The 18862-nt window shown below is 48.0% G+C and overlaps 1 protein-coding gene across 1 annotated transcript in view; it reads left to right on the plus strand.

Annotated features, from left to right (window-relative positions):
- SLC12A9 (solute carrier family 12 member 9) overlaps window positions 1-18862 on the plus strand; it is a 96875-nt gene that overhangs the window by 50431 nt on the left and 27582 nt on the right. The window contains exon 9 of the mRNA XM_066620897.1: window positions 4443-4567. Coding sequence (XP_066476994.1) covers window positions 4443-4567 — 125 coding nt within the window. The remainder of the gene's footprint in view (window positions 1-4442; window positions 4568-18862) is intronic.

Here is an 18862-nt window from a genome sequence, read left to right on the forward strand (position 1 = left end):
GCTCCTGTTTGCGCGGCTGTGTGTGTGTTAGATCTGCTGACCAGCCATGTCTTTTGCTGGCAGGGTTGCTGGTGAGTGGCTCAAAATGGCCAGATTAATCCAAGATGGATTAATCAATGAGTTGACTAGGGGGTGGTCTCCTGATAACTGCGAGTTTGATGGATGCAGTGGAGAGGAGTGTACGGTGCAAGAGAGCAAAAACAGTTGCTCTCAGTTTGAAGACTGTCACGTCAGAACATTTCTTGGCTTGCGCTATCCCCAGAATGTCACACCACTTGAGGAAGTGGGGAGCGTGGAACATTGCAAGATAGCCAGTTGCTGCCGTGTTCTCTGTTCCTGGCATTCTGGCATCCTACGTTAGTGCCACTGAAGGTGGGTTTGTACTGGCTGCTTGTCTCTGCTTTCCTGCTTCAACACTTGCCGGAAGTGCTGCCCCTACTCCTGTCAGACTCGCATTTCACCAGCCATACCCTAGTGCAGCCATTTTCAACCACTGGGCCATGGTACACATTCTGACACTGGTATGCCATGAATGGTCTCCTGGTGTGCCGTGGAAGTTTGGGGGAGGGTCATTTATTAATAGGGCCATTGGGGGGATGTGAGCCCCCCCCCCGCCAACAGCATGGTGTGCTTTATCCATTGTCAAAAAACGGATGGTGTGCCTTGACAATTTTAATACCTTGTCAGTGTGCCGTGAGACAAAAAAGGTTGAAAATCACTGTCCTAGTGTTTGAATGACTTATGGAAGAGCCAGCGGCACTTTACTTCTGGTTTTGCTTTGGGTTGCTGAGATGCTGTGAGTGGCTTTCCAGGGCCGAAGGTTTTGGGTGGAGGAGCAGGCTTTTTGAAACGCAGAAGACCCCACCCTCCTTTGCTTGCTGTGTGGGAATAATGTGTGGAGAGCTGTTGTTGCTGTTCTCCGACTAGGGACTAAGCAGCGAAGCCGAGGAGCAGTTGCCCCTTCTCCTGTTTCTCACCCCCCCCCCTTTCAGACAATATCACATTTAGCTGCTTTTTGCCACTGAAGTGGTAAAAATAAAGTTGCTGTAGTGGGAGGTGAGTTTGGGTGCACCTAATGTGAACACCTGTTCATACACACTTCTTGAAGTGCCACATCTACATTCTCTTCTCCCTCTTTCATGTGTGTGCACTTCCTTTCTGTGTTTCTTTTCTTTCTGCTTTTTGTGACCATCTTTGCACACTCAGTCACAATCCTCTGTTGCACAGGGAAAATATTCTGTAGAACCTTAGATGCACCATGTCTCATGAAGGGTTTCCACTTGGGGGGCATTGCCCTGCTGATCTGGATGCCTGGGATTTAGCATGGATTATCGAAAGGATTGCTGCCTTCACAACACCAGCCCAGTGACCTACCTGCCAACAAATTTTTTGAGCAGTTTTGTATTTCTGGTTGTCTACTCACCAGCAGAGTAGGGGTAGGAATTTCGGAATGCGAAGTTTGGTGGGAACCTGGATACCCTGGGAATTAAGCAGGGTCGGCTGAAACTATTGTATTGCCTGAGCTGTAACCCCCAAACCTGCACACCCTTTGCTCCTTCCTCTGCATGTGCTCTTTAAGCAAAGCAGGAAGTGTGGCGCATCCTGGGAGTGCTCCCACTGCACCCTGTGTTTCCTGCTTTGTTTAAAGAGCCCATACTGAGGAAGGAGAAGGGGGCCAGCTCTGACTGCAGCCGACTGTAGAGACGTGGCAAACATCTTTTCATTGCTCCCCCCAGTCCCCTGCTCGATGTGAACATCATTGTTTGCACCATGGATGGCCAGTTGTGTAGTTGAGGGTTGTCTGCAATTCTGTGGGAGACCTGCAAGTTTTATGGGAGATCTGCTGCTAGCCTGTGGGCCTTACAGGCAGTTAGCCTGCCTGTGGGGGACAGGGGGAACTAAAGGGAGGGTGGATATGGGGTTGGGGCAGTGACTCAGCCAAGGCTGCCAGGAAGAGGACGGGTGGATTCGCAACAGGGGACTTTGACGTGGCAGTGAACCCTGCTGCAAAGAGGAACTCTGTGCAGTCATACAGACGTTTTCCTCTGGCTTTACCTTGGCAGTGACTTTTATTTTTAAGAATCAGGATCGTTGTTGAACGGTCAGGTCCTGTGAATCAACTTTCTTTTTCCCCATTCCAACTTCACTCGATTCCGCTTTTTCAGTAGACAGTTTTGTGTGTTTGAAAAAAAAAATACTGCATGTCTCGTTTGAATGAGGCCAGTTGTGCATGACAGATTTTAAATGTAGTTTTTAATGATAGGCTGTTAGAGTGTTGGGGGAGCTGTTCTCTGAATTGCCTCTTGTTTATTTTTATTTTTCTGCCTTGATATATGCAGCTTTTAAGCTACCCATTGCCAAGGAATGAAACTGAGCATAAATGGCAGATAGGATGGAAAAAAGGAAGGCTGACTTGACACACTGTCAAGCTCCTAGAGGAACATTCTTGGTTGCTCCTCCATCTTGAATGGAATTCTTATCCTCTAAAGCAGCAGGTGCCAAACCCTCCCCATGAACCAGATCAGGTGCCCATGCAAACCCCTCCCCTGCATGAATGGAGCTTTCTGTTCCATGGGGGAGCCTGCTGTCATTGCCTTCTGTCTTCCCCCAAAGTTTGCACTGCCCAGCTACTTCCACGTTCTGCCGCCCCAGCAGGTTCTGTACCCTGATTTCTGGGCAGACATATCTGGGCAGTGCAAACTTTGGGGGAGAAAGGAGGCGATGATAGCAAGATCCACCGCGGAAGAATAAGCTACAGTTTTGCCAGGGAGCGTTTTTCCAGCAGGCTACAGTTCCAAGTTTGGACACCGCTTTTCTAAAGTAGCAATTTTCAGCTGTTGTTTCTAGGGCAACTGTCTTTAGTAACGAATTGTCTGTCCCTCCTCCTAAAGGACATAGTGGAAATGGAAAAGGTGCAAAAGAGAGCGACTAAGATGATTACGGGGCTGGGGCACCTTCCTTATGAGGAAAAGCTGCGGTGTTTGGGCCTCCCATTATGCATGGGAAGGATAGAGTGGGAGGGCACCAGGATGCAGATCTCTTGTTATCTGGTATGCTCCCAGGGGCATTTGGTGGGCTGCTGTGAGATACAGAAAGCTGGACTAGATGGGCCTATGGCCTGATCCAGTGGGGCTGTTCTTATGTTCTCCTCCTCCAGTAGAGGAAGAGTGACAGACAATTTGTTACTAAAGGCAGTTCCCCTAGAAACAGAGCATTATCATCTGGGCAAGGTGGTAGTGCTGCCTTCACAGGGGCCAGATTTTTCCACAGTATTGCTTTAGATCTGTTTGTGTGGAGGGTGAAAGAGGTGGTGCCCACCCGGGCATGGTGAAACAAGGGGTAGGGTGAAGTTGCAAAATCGACAGTGTCGGAATGAATGTTTGGTGCTACTGACATGTGCAAAGGTCTACAAGGCAGGAGTCATTCTCTTGGCAGCTGCCCTGAGACTCCCCCTCCCAGTGAAGGTCAGAACTAGTTCAGCTTCTGAAAGGGCCACATGAGATTCATAAAGGCATTGCCTGAAGGGCAGAATGCATCCACTTTGCTGATGCTGAGCAGGTTTGGCACTGGTGGTCAGAGACAGGAAGAACACCAACAACTGCCCAGGAACTGCTTGGGATGAGTTCTCTAATGAAAGCAGTGCAGGGTATAAAAGTGTCAAATACAGGGCCCCCCCCCCATAATTGTGGTTTTGCTTATCCTCAGATGCGGGAGGGCCCCCTGCGCCCCACCCTCCAGTGTCGAGGGGAGCTGTGCTCCACTCTTCTCCAGAGGGTCTTCTGAGTCTGGCAGAGGCTACGCACGTCTGCCAACAGCCTCTGCCAGGCTCAGAATGACTGAAAACAGAGGAAAATGCTCCTTCCAGTCTCCCTGTGAAAACCAGAAGTGGTGTTTTTAATGCCTTCTTAAGGCAAAGGGAGGCCTGGAGAAGCCTCCGGGGGAGCCTTCTGCTGGGCTCAGAAGACCTTCTGGAGATGAGGGGAGAACAGCTCCTCTCCGGAGGTTGGGGGGTGTCCCTTGTATCCATGGATTCATGTATCCGTGGATGGTTTTCTGAAATGGAACCCCTGCGAATAAGGGGGCATGCCTGTACACAAAATATTTGAAGAGGCTTTTCAAGACAGATGTGTAGGGGGCTGAGACAACACTACATTGAATTACTGTATTCAGACTACTTAGTGTGTTTAGTGTTTGTTCTGAGTGTGTGTGTGTGTGTGTGTGTGTGTGTGTGTGTGTGTGTGTGTGGTGTGTCTTTAACTAGCTTCCTATTTTTTATTGCATTTTTAACTGTGAGCCACCTTGAAACTGGGGGTAGCTGGGAAAGGAGTACAACTGGTTTAAATGAAGAAGACCAGGGTCATCTGTGGCTGGTGGCATTGCCAGGGTCTCCTCCTGTTGCTGTTTGTTACTCACCCCCTCATTGTTGTCTCCCCTCTTCACAGCTAGTACTCTTCTCTGGGAAGCTGAACACCATTGCTGCTGTGGTCACCATCTTCTTCCTCTTGGTTTATGCCACTGTGGACTTGGCCTGCTTGGCTCTCGAATGGGCATCAGCCCCAAATTTCAGGTGCGTTGAGGGGTATGCAGCTGTGCCATCACAAGGGAGAAAGAATAATAATAATGCTGGTATTTATATACCACCTTTTTTGGTCGTCAGATTTCTCCTCAGACTTTAATTCAAGGCGGTTTACATAGGCAGGCTCTTCTAAATGCCCGTAGGGATTTTTACAATTGAAGAAAGGTTCTATCTTTCAAGAACCACACAACATTTCAGATGGGTCTTTTCTGGTCTGGTATCACTTCTGGCCTCCAGATTCCTCCCACGCAAGCTGACAAGCAGCTCCTTCATCTCCCACTTGAAGGGCGGCCAAGACGCTTCTTCACTCACACCAAAGAGCAGGTGGAATAACTTGGCTGGGCTTGTCAGCTGCTTCAAGGTCCCGCCATTCACGGTGTCAGTGTCCTTGAATTGGCAACCTTCAGATGTTATCTTCAGGCAAATGGAGGCTCTACCCTCTAGACCAGGGGTGCCCAAACCCTGGCCCTGGGGCCACTCGCGGCCCTCAAGGCCTCTCAATCCGGCCCTCAGGGAGCCCCCAGTCTCCAATGAGCCCCTGGCCCTCTGGAGATTTGTTGGAGCCCGCACTGGCCCGACGCAACTGCTCTCAGCTTGAGGGCGACTGTTTGACCTCTCATGTGAGCTGTGGGATGAGGGCTCCCTCCACTGCTTGTTGTTTCACATCTGTGATGCAGCAGTGGCAGCAAAGGAAAGGCTGGCCTTTCTTTGTACAAAGCCTTTTATAGGCCTTGAGCTATTGCAAGACCTTCATTCATTCATATAAGTTCATCTTTAATATATTCATTTATGTAAACTTATGTAAATTTATTCAAATTTTAAATGTAAATTAATTCTTTTTTCCCCCCCACAACAAAGTGTTAGAGAGACAGTGTGGCCCTCCTGCCAAAAACTTTGGACACCCCTGCTCTAGACCAGACCTCCTGCCCTAGAATGGTGTGTCTACTCATTATTTGGGGTGGGGAACACTGAGCTTCTGCCAAACAAGTCTGTGGCATGTCATCAGTGAACACACAAAGGGATGGAGGAGGAGAGCTGCAGGGAAGTGAAGCTGGGTTCATGGGACCTGAGCAGGAAGGAACCGGGGAGCCCAGAGCTACAGGCAACCAGTGATTTCATGATGGCCGTGGCTGGGTGTGGTTGTGCCTGTGTATCCATAGTGATATCAGTGACATACTAAAAGACAGTTCCCTGTCCCGAGGAATTTACAGTGCAAAATTTGACATGGAGGAGAGTTGATGAAGGGAGGGGAGGATGGAAAAGGAGGAGATAACAAGGCAACAAAACTGTGCCAGATCGTGTGACAAGTGACTTAGACTTGGGCTCGGCATGGGCTGGTTCAGGATGTGTGCATTCGGGGGCATGTCCCGATCCCTCCCTTCCACGTCCCGGCCTGTTTTCGAAGTTGCAGAGGGTGGTCCATTTGAACTGCCTACTTTTAGAGTCACTTCAGCAGTGTGTGTAGAGCCATTTGGCTTAACTGCTGCACCATGCAAGTAAGGAAGCGGGGCGGGGTGTGCCTGCACCACCAGTGTTTCTGTCTTAAAAGCACGAGGCCATTCCGGTCAGTCAGATATGATCTGAGCCGGTCTCGGGGGATGAGGACTTGGGGTGACATGAAAGGCTTCACAGAAGAGGGGATTTTGGGGAGGCATTTGTAGGAAGAGGAAAGTTCAAGCACAAGGGGGCAGAAAGGCAGAATGGGTGGGCTTGAGGGAGTGAAAGACCTTGGCCCTGAATTTTATTTTAAAATTTCTACCTCACTTGGGTTTTTGCCCCAGCCCATAATAAAGACAAAAGCAAAAAAAGATAAAATACAAGCATTTAATCCTAAAAACAAACACACGTCAACCAGTCACAAAGTGAGTGTGTTTCTAAAAAACCGTTCCCCAAACTGGAGACTGCTGTGCAGCTGAAAAGGCCTCCCTGTCCCAGCCGGCGCTGACAGTTCCGCCCCGCTGCTGCTGGTGCTCTTGGCACCTGATCTCATCCTAAGGACGCTCCAGGCTGTTGTGTCTATTGCCAATGGCCCCAGCAGGCTTTGTGACAGAATGCAACTGCCCAGAATGTCCTTGTGATGAGATCGGGTGCCAGGAGCAGCAGTGAGCGCTTCACATGGGGGAGGGCTCTCTCCAAATGCTGGATCTGGCCTATGGGCTGGGGTTTGGAGAGCCCTTCTCTAACCAAAGCTCTTGTCTCCCATTAGCCCCCCCCAGTGAGCTTTTGACCAGATGCGATGCATTCTATATAGCCCCCCCAAAAAAATATTGGGGCAGGAGGCTGAATTCAGGGACCCAATCTGGGCCTGAATAATCTTTGAAGTTGGTCCTAGGATAGGACCATCGGTTCATGCAGAGAGTTAGTCATTCACAGTGTTGATGCCTTGGTGATGGTTTTGGTATTGCTAATTTTCCGTGGAATCCGGGTGTTCTACCAGAATCCTTTGTAGCAACACATGGGGTTGTAGCAGGCTTAATTACTTACCCTGGTTGAGGGTAATGGAAAACCTTGAGGCAATCCTATTTGCATTCTTCTGCCACCACCCCCTGATCCTCACCTCTCCCTTCATCTTTTCTATTCCAAGCTTCTTGCACCCCTGGATTATGTCTCCCATAAAATTAAAATTTCTTGGGAGTGCTTTGGGTGTTGCATGTGTTACAAAGTGAGTGTGGCTGGGGGTGTGCACCAACTGCTGTGGGAGAGAAGCCTCCGCTTTTCCTTGTGTGCAGAAAATGTCCAGCTTGGTGAGCGGATCTGGGAATCCCCTCCCCCTCTGGCAGTTGCTCCTCTCTGGTGCGGGGAGGGCCTAGTGATCAATTTCTCCCCCTAGCTAATCCCATCAAGCCGAGCACATCGCCCGTGTAATAAGCATTTATGATCCTGTTTAAAAAGCTTTTGCCCTTGAGCAAATACCGTTTTCAGTCAAGAAGGAAAAGGGAAAGTGGTGTGTGTGTGGGGGGGGGGGGCGACCAAGAAAAGACCCAGAGTGCATTCAGCTCTTTGCAGTGAATTTATGGGACTTGTCCTGCTTAGCTCCCTGGGGCGGCGTGCCAGCGGTTTTATGGAGCACAGTTTACATTAGTGGTAATTAAACTGAGGGGAGATGGGTGGGGGGTGGTACTGGTGTGTGTGTGTGTGTGTGTGTGTGTGAGAGAGAGAGAGAGAGAGAGAGATTCCTGGAACGGCTTGGCTTGGCTTTTTCAAGTGTTAACTCACCACCAGCTCTGCATGCTGGCATGAACTTAAGAGAGTCAAAACAGACATATTTTGAGAGCGATGGAATTGGTTTGCACGGACTTTTGAATTGTCTGACGCAAGCATGTCTTTGCCTGTCCTAGTGCAAGCTCTGAAAACATTGTTCTGTGGTGCAGTATGAACTGAAGAAAAGTTGGCTGTGTTCTGGACAGAATGTATTGGCCAACACCTGTGTTATTATTAATATACTTTCTGCTCCTCCTACACTTGTTGGGATTTTGCAGCTATGAATAACTAGCTTGTCTCACAGTGTACATTCCATCACAGGCTAGAAGCCATGATGGGTGTTATCCTCCAGAAATCGGTCCAATCCCCTTTTAAAGGTATCTAGGCCAGACACCATTACCACATCCTGTAGCAAGTAGTTCCAAAGTCTAATTACATGCTGGGTAAAGGAATATTTTCTTTTGTCAGTCCTAACTCTCCAAACACTCAGTTTTAGTGGATGTTCCCTGGTTCTGGTGTTAGAGGGAAAAGTGCATCCCTCTAGCCACTCTATCCATCTTCTGTGGATATATTTATTTTATTTAAAATGATATTAAAAAGAAAAACAATAAATAAACAATAACATTAATACAAAAAATACATAAAAAAGAAAAATAGAAAAGAAAAAAGAGAAAAAAACTACATTATATCTAACAGTGTAGCAAGAGTGAAGCTAAAAACATCTAATTACTTTATGCATTTATATTAATGATCTAAATTTCTACCCTTACAAAAGCTATATCTCCAACAGTTCCACTTTGTTCATCTTCTGCATGATTTTGTATGTCTCCCCCCCCCCCTTTCATCATGAGAACTGGGTTGGAATTTTTTTTTCCTGTCATCCGAATTGGCCGTGAGTGACAGTTTTTTTTGCCTACCCCAGACTGGTGAGGGAGGGATGGTTCAGTAGGTTTCATGTTTTAAAAATTGGTCACTTGTGCTTAATAAGATGGCCTAAGTTAAACCCAAGTCACAGTCTAGTGTCTTTGTGGGGAGGGGGGGGTGAGGGTAAATAGAATGCCAGATGCAGGGGAGTGGCAGCAAGATGCAAGTGTCTTGTTTCCTCTATGCTCCCTAAAGCATCTGGTGGGCCACTGTGAGATACAGGAAGCTGGACTAACTAGACCCGGGGCCTGATCCAGCAGGGCTCTTCTTTCATCCAGGAGAACATGACTGAAAGTCTGATGGAGGAGGAGAGGAAAGGCTGGTGCCATGTGTATTTATGATGATGATGTACTAATAAATTAGAGAAATGTTGCTAAAGCTTGGCAAGGTCAGAGGCCCTTGACTCATCCCTCTTTCATCCCAGGATTAGATTTCTGGTAAGGTGCATTCTTTATGCACGGAAGGTCCCGAGTTCCCTTGGAGCTTCTTGGGCTGTTAAAACCGGTACCCAGGAAGTGTGTGCTGCTTCCAGGTGGCGGGTGACGCTTCTAGCAGCGCGAAAAAGCTCTAGTGGAGCCTTTTGTGCCCCTTAGCAGCAGTGCAAAAGGCTCCATCAGAGCCTGGGCTGCCTTCTTCTCCCCTTTTATCAAAGGGGGAAAGGAGGAGGCAACGGGGAAGTAATTGTGGCAACGGTGATATCACCACAATTATGTCCAGGTTGGGTGGGACGGCTCCTGGTGGGAAAAGTGTCAGGACCGCCACTGGGTGAGAGGGTGCTTCATGGTTCATGCTCATGGAAGGGGGTGGTTGCAGTCATGCGCACTTGTGCATGCTCTTTGTTTTTTCAATGTTAGTCCATAACAATTGGAGGGCAATGGGGGTCATGCAATGAAATTAACTACTGTTGAGTGCCGAGTGTACAAATTAAGCAATTCTTTTTCCTGCTTTGATGCGTGTTCTCTCTCTCTCTCTCTCTCTCTCTCTCTCTCTCTCTCTCTCTCTGGGATCAGGGAGGCTAAAGTAAACCACAGAGAGCTGTGGGGTGATGCTAAATGGTTTGGCTATAGAAAGGGTGAGCATGGAAAGGCTAGACCAGTAGTGCCTACAACAGAACCTTGTTATAACATGCACCTCTGCTAGACGCTGGCACGTGGTCTGTAGACAAACTGATTTATTCCAGAGAGCAACACCTAGAAATATAGGTGAGTAAAATTGGCCAAAATATTGTAGCTGCCCTCTGTGGGGGACTTGGAGTGGTTGGTGCCAAGTTTATTTTTTCTGAGTCAAGCAACTCTCAGGGTGAAGAAAGGCACTTGGAGGGATGCCTGTGTGTGTTTCTGTCTGTGGCTAATTGGTCGGAGGGGGAGAAGAGGGATTTGCCTGGGTCACTGGTGTGGGGGAAGGGTTAACTCATTCACCTCCTGCTGGAGCTGGGAGCCCTCTTCGTGCCTGATTTTAGCAAAAGCCAAATGGAGATCCAGTCATGAAATGCCCCTCAAATGTGCTTTGCCCTCATTATATTTGGATGGGCATGTGGGATAGATCCAAACTGGTTAGGAAGCAGAACTGGCAATTTGCTCCTTTGCCCCTTTACAACTTACTCTTCAGCGTCCGATTTCTGTATCAGTGGAATCAAAGTAGTAGCCACAGGAGCGAGATGGATTGCAGTGTAATGGACAGGCAGAGCTCAGGAGTAAGGCAGCCATGGACGTTCCTGGCTTTAGTCTCTGACAGCACCTCCAGCTGGAAGGACCTTGGATAGCAGGGCTGGGAAAAGGGTCGTTCACTGCTGGTGACCTTGGAGAGCTGCTGCCGCCAGCCAGCCAGCAGAGACAGTACTGGGTAAGCTGGACCATTGGCTCCGTTTGGCATTAGGACAGCTTGATATGTCAGTGTGCAGTTATTCAGAGGCTGATGGTTGATGCTTGTGCACCCTGGTTAATACTTGAAACTGAAAAATGTATTTGCACCAACGCTCTTAAAGCGGGTAGGAAAAGAATCTTTCTTTCAGGAAAAAGATACAGGCTTCTCAGTTCAGCGGATGTGGTTTGTTCCCTCTGTAAAGTTGCTGTAGTATATGAATCAGGTAGTGATGTGTGCCAGTGCCAAGAAGTGAGGAGGGGATGGGATGGGTAGGGAAGGTGGTAGGGTCTTGTGCTTTGTCTGCATTAGTCCTGCCAATCCTGAAGTGACTGTATAATAGGCTGTATAATAGGCTACAGTCCTATCCACAATTTCCTGAGAATAAGCCCCATTGACTATTATGGGACTTACTTCTGAGTAGATATGCATAGGATTGTGTTCTCAGTCATCCCCCCGGATGGGTCAGCACCACTTGGCCTGTCCAGTGGGAAAGATCTTGTGTAGCAAGGCGTGGAAACAGGAACTTGACCCGCTCGCAATCTGAGTTCTATTCTGGTTCAGGTTCGTCTGTTATTTTTATAACTCGCAAGTTAGGTTGCGAGTTAGTTTGAAAAAGTTGTTCAATGATTAGTTCAGGCAGAATCCTAGCAAACTCTTGCCTGAAATGCAACTCTGTAAAAAGGAATACAGTGTTAAATGTTTTTTTCTTAAGTAAAATTATTTCTCAACTTTTTTCTAAATTTAAAAGGATTTTATAAAGCAAATATTAGAGTATTTATACTCTGTTTTTCTGAACTCTTGACGGGTGAGTCAAAGCAGGTTACAAAAGTTAAATTACAATACATGTAAAAATATAATGTATATGTCATTTTAAAGGGCAATAAAATATCCATTATACAAGATAAAATAGCTAATCGGAAAAGCGGGACTAAAAACAAATCCCATAATCAGCAGGCAGGCAGTGTCCAATCAACTTACAACAGCCTGGGGAAAAATAATAAAAACTCCTCAATGAAAGCCAGTTGAAATAGATGTGTCTTTAGCTCCTGCCAGAATGTAGTCAAAGAAGAGGCAATTCTCAAGTCCTCCAGGAGGGAGTTCCAAATTGTAGGTGCCACCACTGAGAGAGCCCTTCCTCTAGCCATAATCCTCCTCACCTCTGGGGGGGGGGTGACACCTGCAAAAGGGCTGTCTCTGGTTACCTAAGGGGCAGGTTGGATTGTGTGGCATAAGGTGGACCTTCAGATAACCTGGTCCTAAGTCTTAAAGGTACATGCAAGAACCTTGAATGGAGCCCGGGAATGAATTGGTAACCAGTTCAGCCCCCAGAGCAGAAGTCTGTCAGAGTCCATGCTACAGGGTACTCAGAGAGAGGAAACATCAATCTTATAGCCTGATTCTTGAGCCTATTGGTATTTTTCGTATTTGGGAGTTTGTTCTGATTCAAGGCAATGAAGTGGTCTTGGGTTTGAATTCAGTTCTGGTTCCCTGAATAAAGTCTCTCTGAACTGGTTTTTGAGTTCCAGTTGACTTCCAGCTTCAAAAAGACCTTCCTCTTGAGACCCTGGAAGCAGGATTGATCATACTTGGCTCTGTAAACCAGTGGTTTGATTTTGTATATTAAGATAGCTCCTTTTGTCCACTTTACAGGGAATGGCCTTATTTTAAAAGGTCACTCTTAAGCAAGTTGTAAGGTACCAGTCTGCACAGGTCACACGCACTCTTACTGTTCCAGCTTTCTTGCACACAGAACCTATTACAATCAATTCTCAGGACCCTTTTCTCCTTTCTTGAGCTGCCACTTGAGGCTTTCTGCAAACCCAGTATTGGTACAGGGAGGGGATTGGTTTTCCTCTTTGCTTTCCTCTAACAATATGTAGATGCCTTCCATCCTGGCTGAGAAGTTTGTGGAAGCTGGAGAAAATGTAGACCTGAGACGAAATGCCTCCCTCCCAACCATTTTGCTCTCTGCAAATGGGATGCTGAAGTTGAAGAGAAAATGTGAGATGAGCTCCTTGTTGGCATCCTTCAGTCTCGGAAAACTATGGTATCGCGCTCTGAATAGTGTTCTGGAACAGAGTGTCCTCTCCAGTGCGCGAAGCCTGTGTAAAGTAGGTATGGAGGATAGACTGTTTCCCATGCAGCAAATCCCCCCTCTCCACGTCGCTGAAATGGTCCAATGGAAAGGCAAAGGCCAATATGGTTGGCTCCAGCGGCGTCGCAGGAGTTGCCAGAACGTGACTGTGTTCAGCCATGAACTGCCTCAGGGACTCCGGCTCCGGATTTTGCCTCGAGGTTGACTCCTGAAGCCTCTTCCATAACTGGATGTAGCCATAAGGCAGTGGAGGTTTGGGATCAGAGTTTTCCTTCTCTCGGATAAGTTGCCTTCCCAGGCTATTGAGTCCCATCTACCCGGTGGCTGTTTAGTCACCTCTTACGACAAGTACAGTCAAACTGAGGGCCTATCTTACCCCCAGCCCCCATTTTGCTCTCTGCAAATGGGATGCTGAAGTTGAAGAGAAAATGTGAGATGAGCTCCAGTGTGCAGATTACTGGGAGAGTGAAAACCTTGTTTGTCAAGGTGATAGGTGGAGGGAGAAATGAAGAGTGACTGACCCAAGAGACACTGGTGTAGGGAGAAGAGAAAGCAGCTAAGAGGTGCAGGGAAGGAAATCAGTGGTCAGGTAGAGTGGGGAAGAAGGAAGTGCAGACAGGCATGGAGAGGAGAAAGAAAGGAATGCAGAGATCTGTGATGAGGAAGGAGGGACTAACAGAGGTAGAGGTGGAGAGGGACCTGTGGGGTGAAGATTGAGAAGAGACAAAAAGATGACTTTGCTATGGAGATGTGGAGGGGAAAAAGGGGAGGGGTGACAGAGCAGAGAACCAAATGGAGATCCTTAGCCTGTTCCCGGTGGCTTAGTTCCACCCTGGAGCATGTACAGAGTGCATTTCCCTCCCCACTGAATCAGCACCTGCCAGTCGCCACGTATTTAGATCAGAGTGCCCGAGTCTGTCTCTCTCTCTTTAGAACATAAATTTAGAATGTAAAGTCTTTTCAATTCTGTCCTTCTGGTTCTTCCTCCCCCACTGTTCCATTTCTGCCGCCGAGGTCTCCAGCACACATGAAATAAAAAGGGATTTTAATTACCTTTCAGCAAAAACAACAATTAGAGAAAAATCGCAGCTTGTGGGCTCCCCGCCCCCGACTGGCTAATCATGCTATAGTACTGAGTGTGGAATAGGGGAGGGGGAGGGAGGGGAACAGGAGGCAGCCAGTCTTTCCACCCCACCCCACCCCGCTACACCCACATTTCACAAGCTGGTCCATTGCCCACAGACAGGTCCTTTCACCTGTCTAATCGATTTCTTGCACCCACATGCACACACGCCCACGCTCGGTCCTGGTGCATTTTTTCCAGCTTCTCAGTCCTTTAGCAGAAAGCCCTGGGCAGGATCAAGGTGGGCTCTTTCCTATCCTAACTGTCCTCTTTCCTCCCATCCTAACCTATTCTTTCACCCTGAAAAACACACACACGCAAGGGATCATTGTTGGAGAGAGCAAGCAGGTATAGAATGGTAGAATCCGAGAGTGGGAAGGAACCTACAAGACTGTGCCCAACCCCTGTGTCTGATCTCGGAAGCTAAACAGGGTCAGGCCTGGTTAGTACTTGGATGGGAGACCGCCTGGGAATACCGAGTGCTGTAGGCTTATACCATAGTCTTTCGAGGCTGAAGGTTGCCAACCAACCAGTCTGTATTCTCAGAGGGTATCTGATTCTTCCAAATGCTGATGCTGACTGCCTGCCACCCCAGTCTCAAGATTCACCAGTGGTGCTTCGGTAGCTGAAGACAGCCTTCTGGCCTGGAGCCTTGTGCTTTTCCTCTCTGTCAAGTACTGCCTAGTGCTGCTGTGTAGGCATCAAGGAGCACAGGGTTCCTGGCATGGGAGGGACCGGCTCTTCAGGGATTGGGGCCTGGGTCTGGTCCAGTGCTGATCCCACCTCCTCGGGATTGAACTCACTGCTCTGAGCTGCCACAGTCTGTGTGCCAGGCTGCATTGAAGGAGGGTCGGTGGGAGAGGATTCCTTGCCTAAGGTAGCCCAGTGAGTCCTAGTGCAGTGGCAGGATTTGAAACCAGACCTTGTGAGGCCAAACCCAGAATGATGTCCCACTGTTCTTGCAGGGCTTGATGCCCCACTGTTCTTGCAGAGCTTGGCACCTGATATGTTTCCTCCAATGTGAGAAGGGGGGGGGAGAGAGAGAGGTAGAAGGGCTAAACTTTCATTATGTTAAACGCATTTAAAAATAGCACGCTTAGAATTGGCTGCAGCTCTTTCAAGCAAATTGGCACTGTGGGGGTTCCAATATGAGTCAGGCTGTGTCGCCCAGGAAGGCTAACCTTTTCCCTTCATTCCATTGACCTATTGCAAATCTGCCCCCCCCATACTCTTTATGCAAATTTCAGATTTGGGGATAAGTAATTCCCCCCTTGGAGAGGGGGAATTCAGGGTGGGGAAATTGCAGGCAGGGAAAGGGTTAACACCTCCTTCCTCACTCAGGGGTGTCATGCTCCTGATTCAGATGGGCGATGTGGCTGCATTTTGCTCAGGAAGGGAGCTGCCTGAGCTTGCTGCCTTAAAGCACACTTATCCCAACATGTTTGGCCCTAGAGATGCCTAAAGCAGTGGCCCCTCACTCAGAGAGTTGGGCCTACGCTCAAAAGATGCTGCTCTCAGCTCTGCAGGTCTGCCTGCTTCTTCCGCCAACAGGACTCTGGGAGTCGAGCCTTGATCAGCTTCACTTTTTTCACTGGTGATGACATCCAGGTGCACATATCCTGCCCTTCACTCAGAGAGGTGCCTGTTTCTTTTCTCTGCCACTTTGAGCTTGCACTGACAGGAAGTAGAATGAAAATGTGGAAGGCCAACCTGTTGAGCATGTGGAAATGGCAAGGTCTGGCCTTAGGAAGGCTGACTGTTCGCTGGGATCTGAGTAGGGCCCATTGCCAGTGGGTGGCCATTTGCCTTACATTGGTGTCTCTGAGCCCCCAAATGTGCTTTTGTTCAAGGGGGGAGGCTAAGTCCTTTTTGGCTGAATTATCTTTTTTGCTGGTGCATAATAAAGCAGTCACACAAAAGAGAATCTTAAATGCATTTGTTTTCAACTCTTGGGATTTGATGGCAGTCTTAAGATTTAAATCTGTAAATGTGGGTGTAGGGTTTTTGTGTTTGTGTTTTGCCCGTGGCTTGCTGTTTTTGTCATATTTAATGGAGGAGAGGAGTAGAAGATATGTTTAGTGGGTGTTGCAGAAGGACTAAGGGAGCTATATATAAGTAGGGCCAGTCTAGCTCTCAAAACCTTGCAGTCTCCCATCCCTGCAAATGGATATGGGGCAGGAGGTGGATAAGGGGAGCCCCCATTCCTGTTGCCAAGGAAGCTGCGAGTCATTATCCCAGCTTGGATGGATTAATACTGAGAACCAGGTTGGGGGGGGGGGAGAGATCTACTGCCTGAGATAGTAATTGTAGCTGTTCGGCCCAGCTAATGGCTGTTATGATTAGGTTCTATTATGGAGCCTGTGCATAGGAGCAGGTGGGTGTCATTTTTTGTTGGGGAAAGCAGTGGGAAGAGGGGGGAGTTAACAGCTTTTCAGATGGAGCAACATAGCATGCTGCTCCTAGGCCACACGGCCCCGCCCCACTTACCCCAAAGGGGCCATAATAGCAGCCCACGTAATAACCCATGAGTGGTAACAAGGAGCATATGGTTGTAGGGGGGTGCAGATGAGAGGCTGCATCTTCCCTCCCCTTCCTTTCTTCCTATGTTCAGTGTGCATGTGCTCCTCATGTACACCTGCACCCCTCAGCTGTACCCATTCTGTTCCCCTCCACCCTGCGTTTGTCCCAGTGGAGACAGGACCACCTTTTTGTTGATCCGGTTTACGTAATCCAAAGCGCAAACCGATGTGGTGGGAAAAGAGCAATAGAGACTTGTGGCACCTTACAGATGGATGCATTGATTGTAGCATAAGTTTTCATGGGCTCTTGGGTGCTGTTTCAATTTCAAACTGGGTTGTCTGTGTTACCATTAATAGAGCGAATGCTTAGCATTTGTATGCGTCATGGGTTTTGAGTGTGTGAAGAGTTTCATGTGTGTGACCTTGATAGGATCCCTTACACCAAGCCTATCAGGTAAGTATTAGGTATGCATGAAATGTCATTATGGATTAACTGGGAATATCCCTTCCCTCCAACAATGTGCCTTTGTGGTTATCTATCAGGTCTCAAGTCTACAGCGAGTCTTGAACTGATAACCTGAGGGATGTGGGGTAGGAAATCGGCTCCATGCTGCCCTCTATCTCTGGCCAAAGGAGGGAACTACAGTGAGACTAACTAGGCTGATGAAAATACTTTGTAACAGCCTGACCTACCCTGACTCCTGTAGGAGCTTTCAGACTGACTGGTATTCTGCAGCTGAACCCAGGCAACAGATCACTTTGCTTTTATTTGCCTCTGCCATTCCTTCATTAATCTTTCTCTCCCCCCCTTTCCCACAAGGGGGTGAGACAGAAGCTGGATCTATGGTTTAGGAGACCTCCTTTTCAAGGTTTAATGGAGTAAAGGTTTAGTTGTGGAGCATGAGTTCCTGGAAGCTGTGAAAAGCGGGATGCAGGATAGGGAAGAGGGGAGGGTTAAGGAGGTGCAAGATCTGAGGAAGAGGAAGGCACATGCTTAAATTTGCAAAGGAGATGAAAGGGCACTGAGGAAACCAGGAAGTTTTCCTGACTGAGCAGAGCAGAAGAAGTTCTGTTCCAGAGAGGGCACTTTTCACTTGTTTGGATTCTTTCTTCTCCAGATCACCCACAGGTGTAGACAAATGTATAATTCCAACTAAAGCATGGTGTATGCAGACTCCAAACCTAACTCTGGTCTTTGTAGTAGATCCTGGGACTCAACACCATAGTTGCTTGCTTCTGCTTCTGTGCTGTTGACAGAGTCAGAGTCTAAGATGGGAGGAGGGGTTGTGTTCCTGATGAGTTTGGGGAGGATCTTGTAGGATCCTAGACTGTGTGCCCATCTAGAGCCAGAAGGATAGGGCCAGTGGTAGCAGAGGACAGTGGGTAATCTTTACTAGGACATTCCAGGACAATCCATTGTTAATATCTAGCTTCATATTTTCTGGGGCACATTCCTAGGAAAGGCAGAGCAGGTATTGATGGGGACTGTTTGAAGACAGACAGAGATCTGGAGCAAAGGCATTGGCCGTAACAGCGAGTGGGTAAAGGGGGAAAATGGTGTGTGTGTGTGTGTGTGTGTGTGTGTGTGTGTGTGTGTGTGTTCACATTTTGAACCAGGCCTTCCCTGAAATCCCTTGCAGTGGCTCCACACACCCCATACTGATTGTCTGATTCACTGCAGTCTCAGCCTGCCTGTATATTGGCATCTTGGTGGATAATGAATTGTTTACGACCAGTAGTTCTGTTTTTCAATGAGCTGAAACATGTCAGATAATAAGTTGTTTATAAGCCGTAAATCTCGGCTACCATAAACCCAAAGCACATCACTTAATGGTGAATTGCAAGCTCTGGCCCCCTTTGGGCAGCAAGTCTTAAGCCAAACAGATCATTGGCTATCGGATCAATTGGAAGTGGGAAGGTCTTCTCTGGTTGGATAATACATGGATGATGAAGTCGCAGGCTCTGTTTCTGTTGGCCGGGGAATTGGGACTGAGTTGTGAAGTCCCTCCCCATTGGTTAGTAGATTGATGATGAGTTGTTTGCTGGCATCCCATTGGGTAATGAATTACTTGGAGACATATTTGCTCAGGAGAAGTAAATCTGTTTGGTACATTGTTGCCGAGTTGTGATTATATTGTAGCCACGCTCTGTAAATCATGAAGAAGGGCCTTGATATACTGCTCCAAGAGCTGCCTGCAGTGGAAGCAGCCGTAGACAACACAGCGTCTCCGCAGCCGCACCGGCAGGCTGGGCCGAGAGGGTGGGAGTTGGTGCATGGAAGTGAGCTGAAAGACCAGCAGCTTCCATCTCCTTTGACTTTGACTGTGTTAAAGTTTCATGGGGTTGCATGTGCCTGGCTTGAGCAGGCAAGTCCTAGGATCCCTATTGCTAGTGAATGAATAGTGGCAAGAGCAGTAAAGGTTTAACCTGGCAAACAGTGCAATTTGCATTTTGCAGTAAAAAGAGTGCAAAGGAGTCTGATTTCTGCACAAGCTGGTTTCTGTGACTGAAGCAAATTTTTGTGTGTTTTGTGTCATTTGTTCTGCCAACATGCAGAGCAC

Source organism: Tiliqua scincoides, chromosome 3 (genome assembly GCF_035046505.1).
Source record: "Tiliqua scincoides isolate rTilSci1 chromosome 3, rTilSci1.hap2, whole genome shotgun sequence".
NCBI classification, from domain to species: Eukaryota; Metazoa; Chordata; class Lepidosauria; order Squamata; family Scincidae; genus Tiliqua; species Tiliqua scincoides.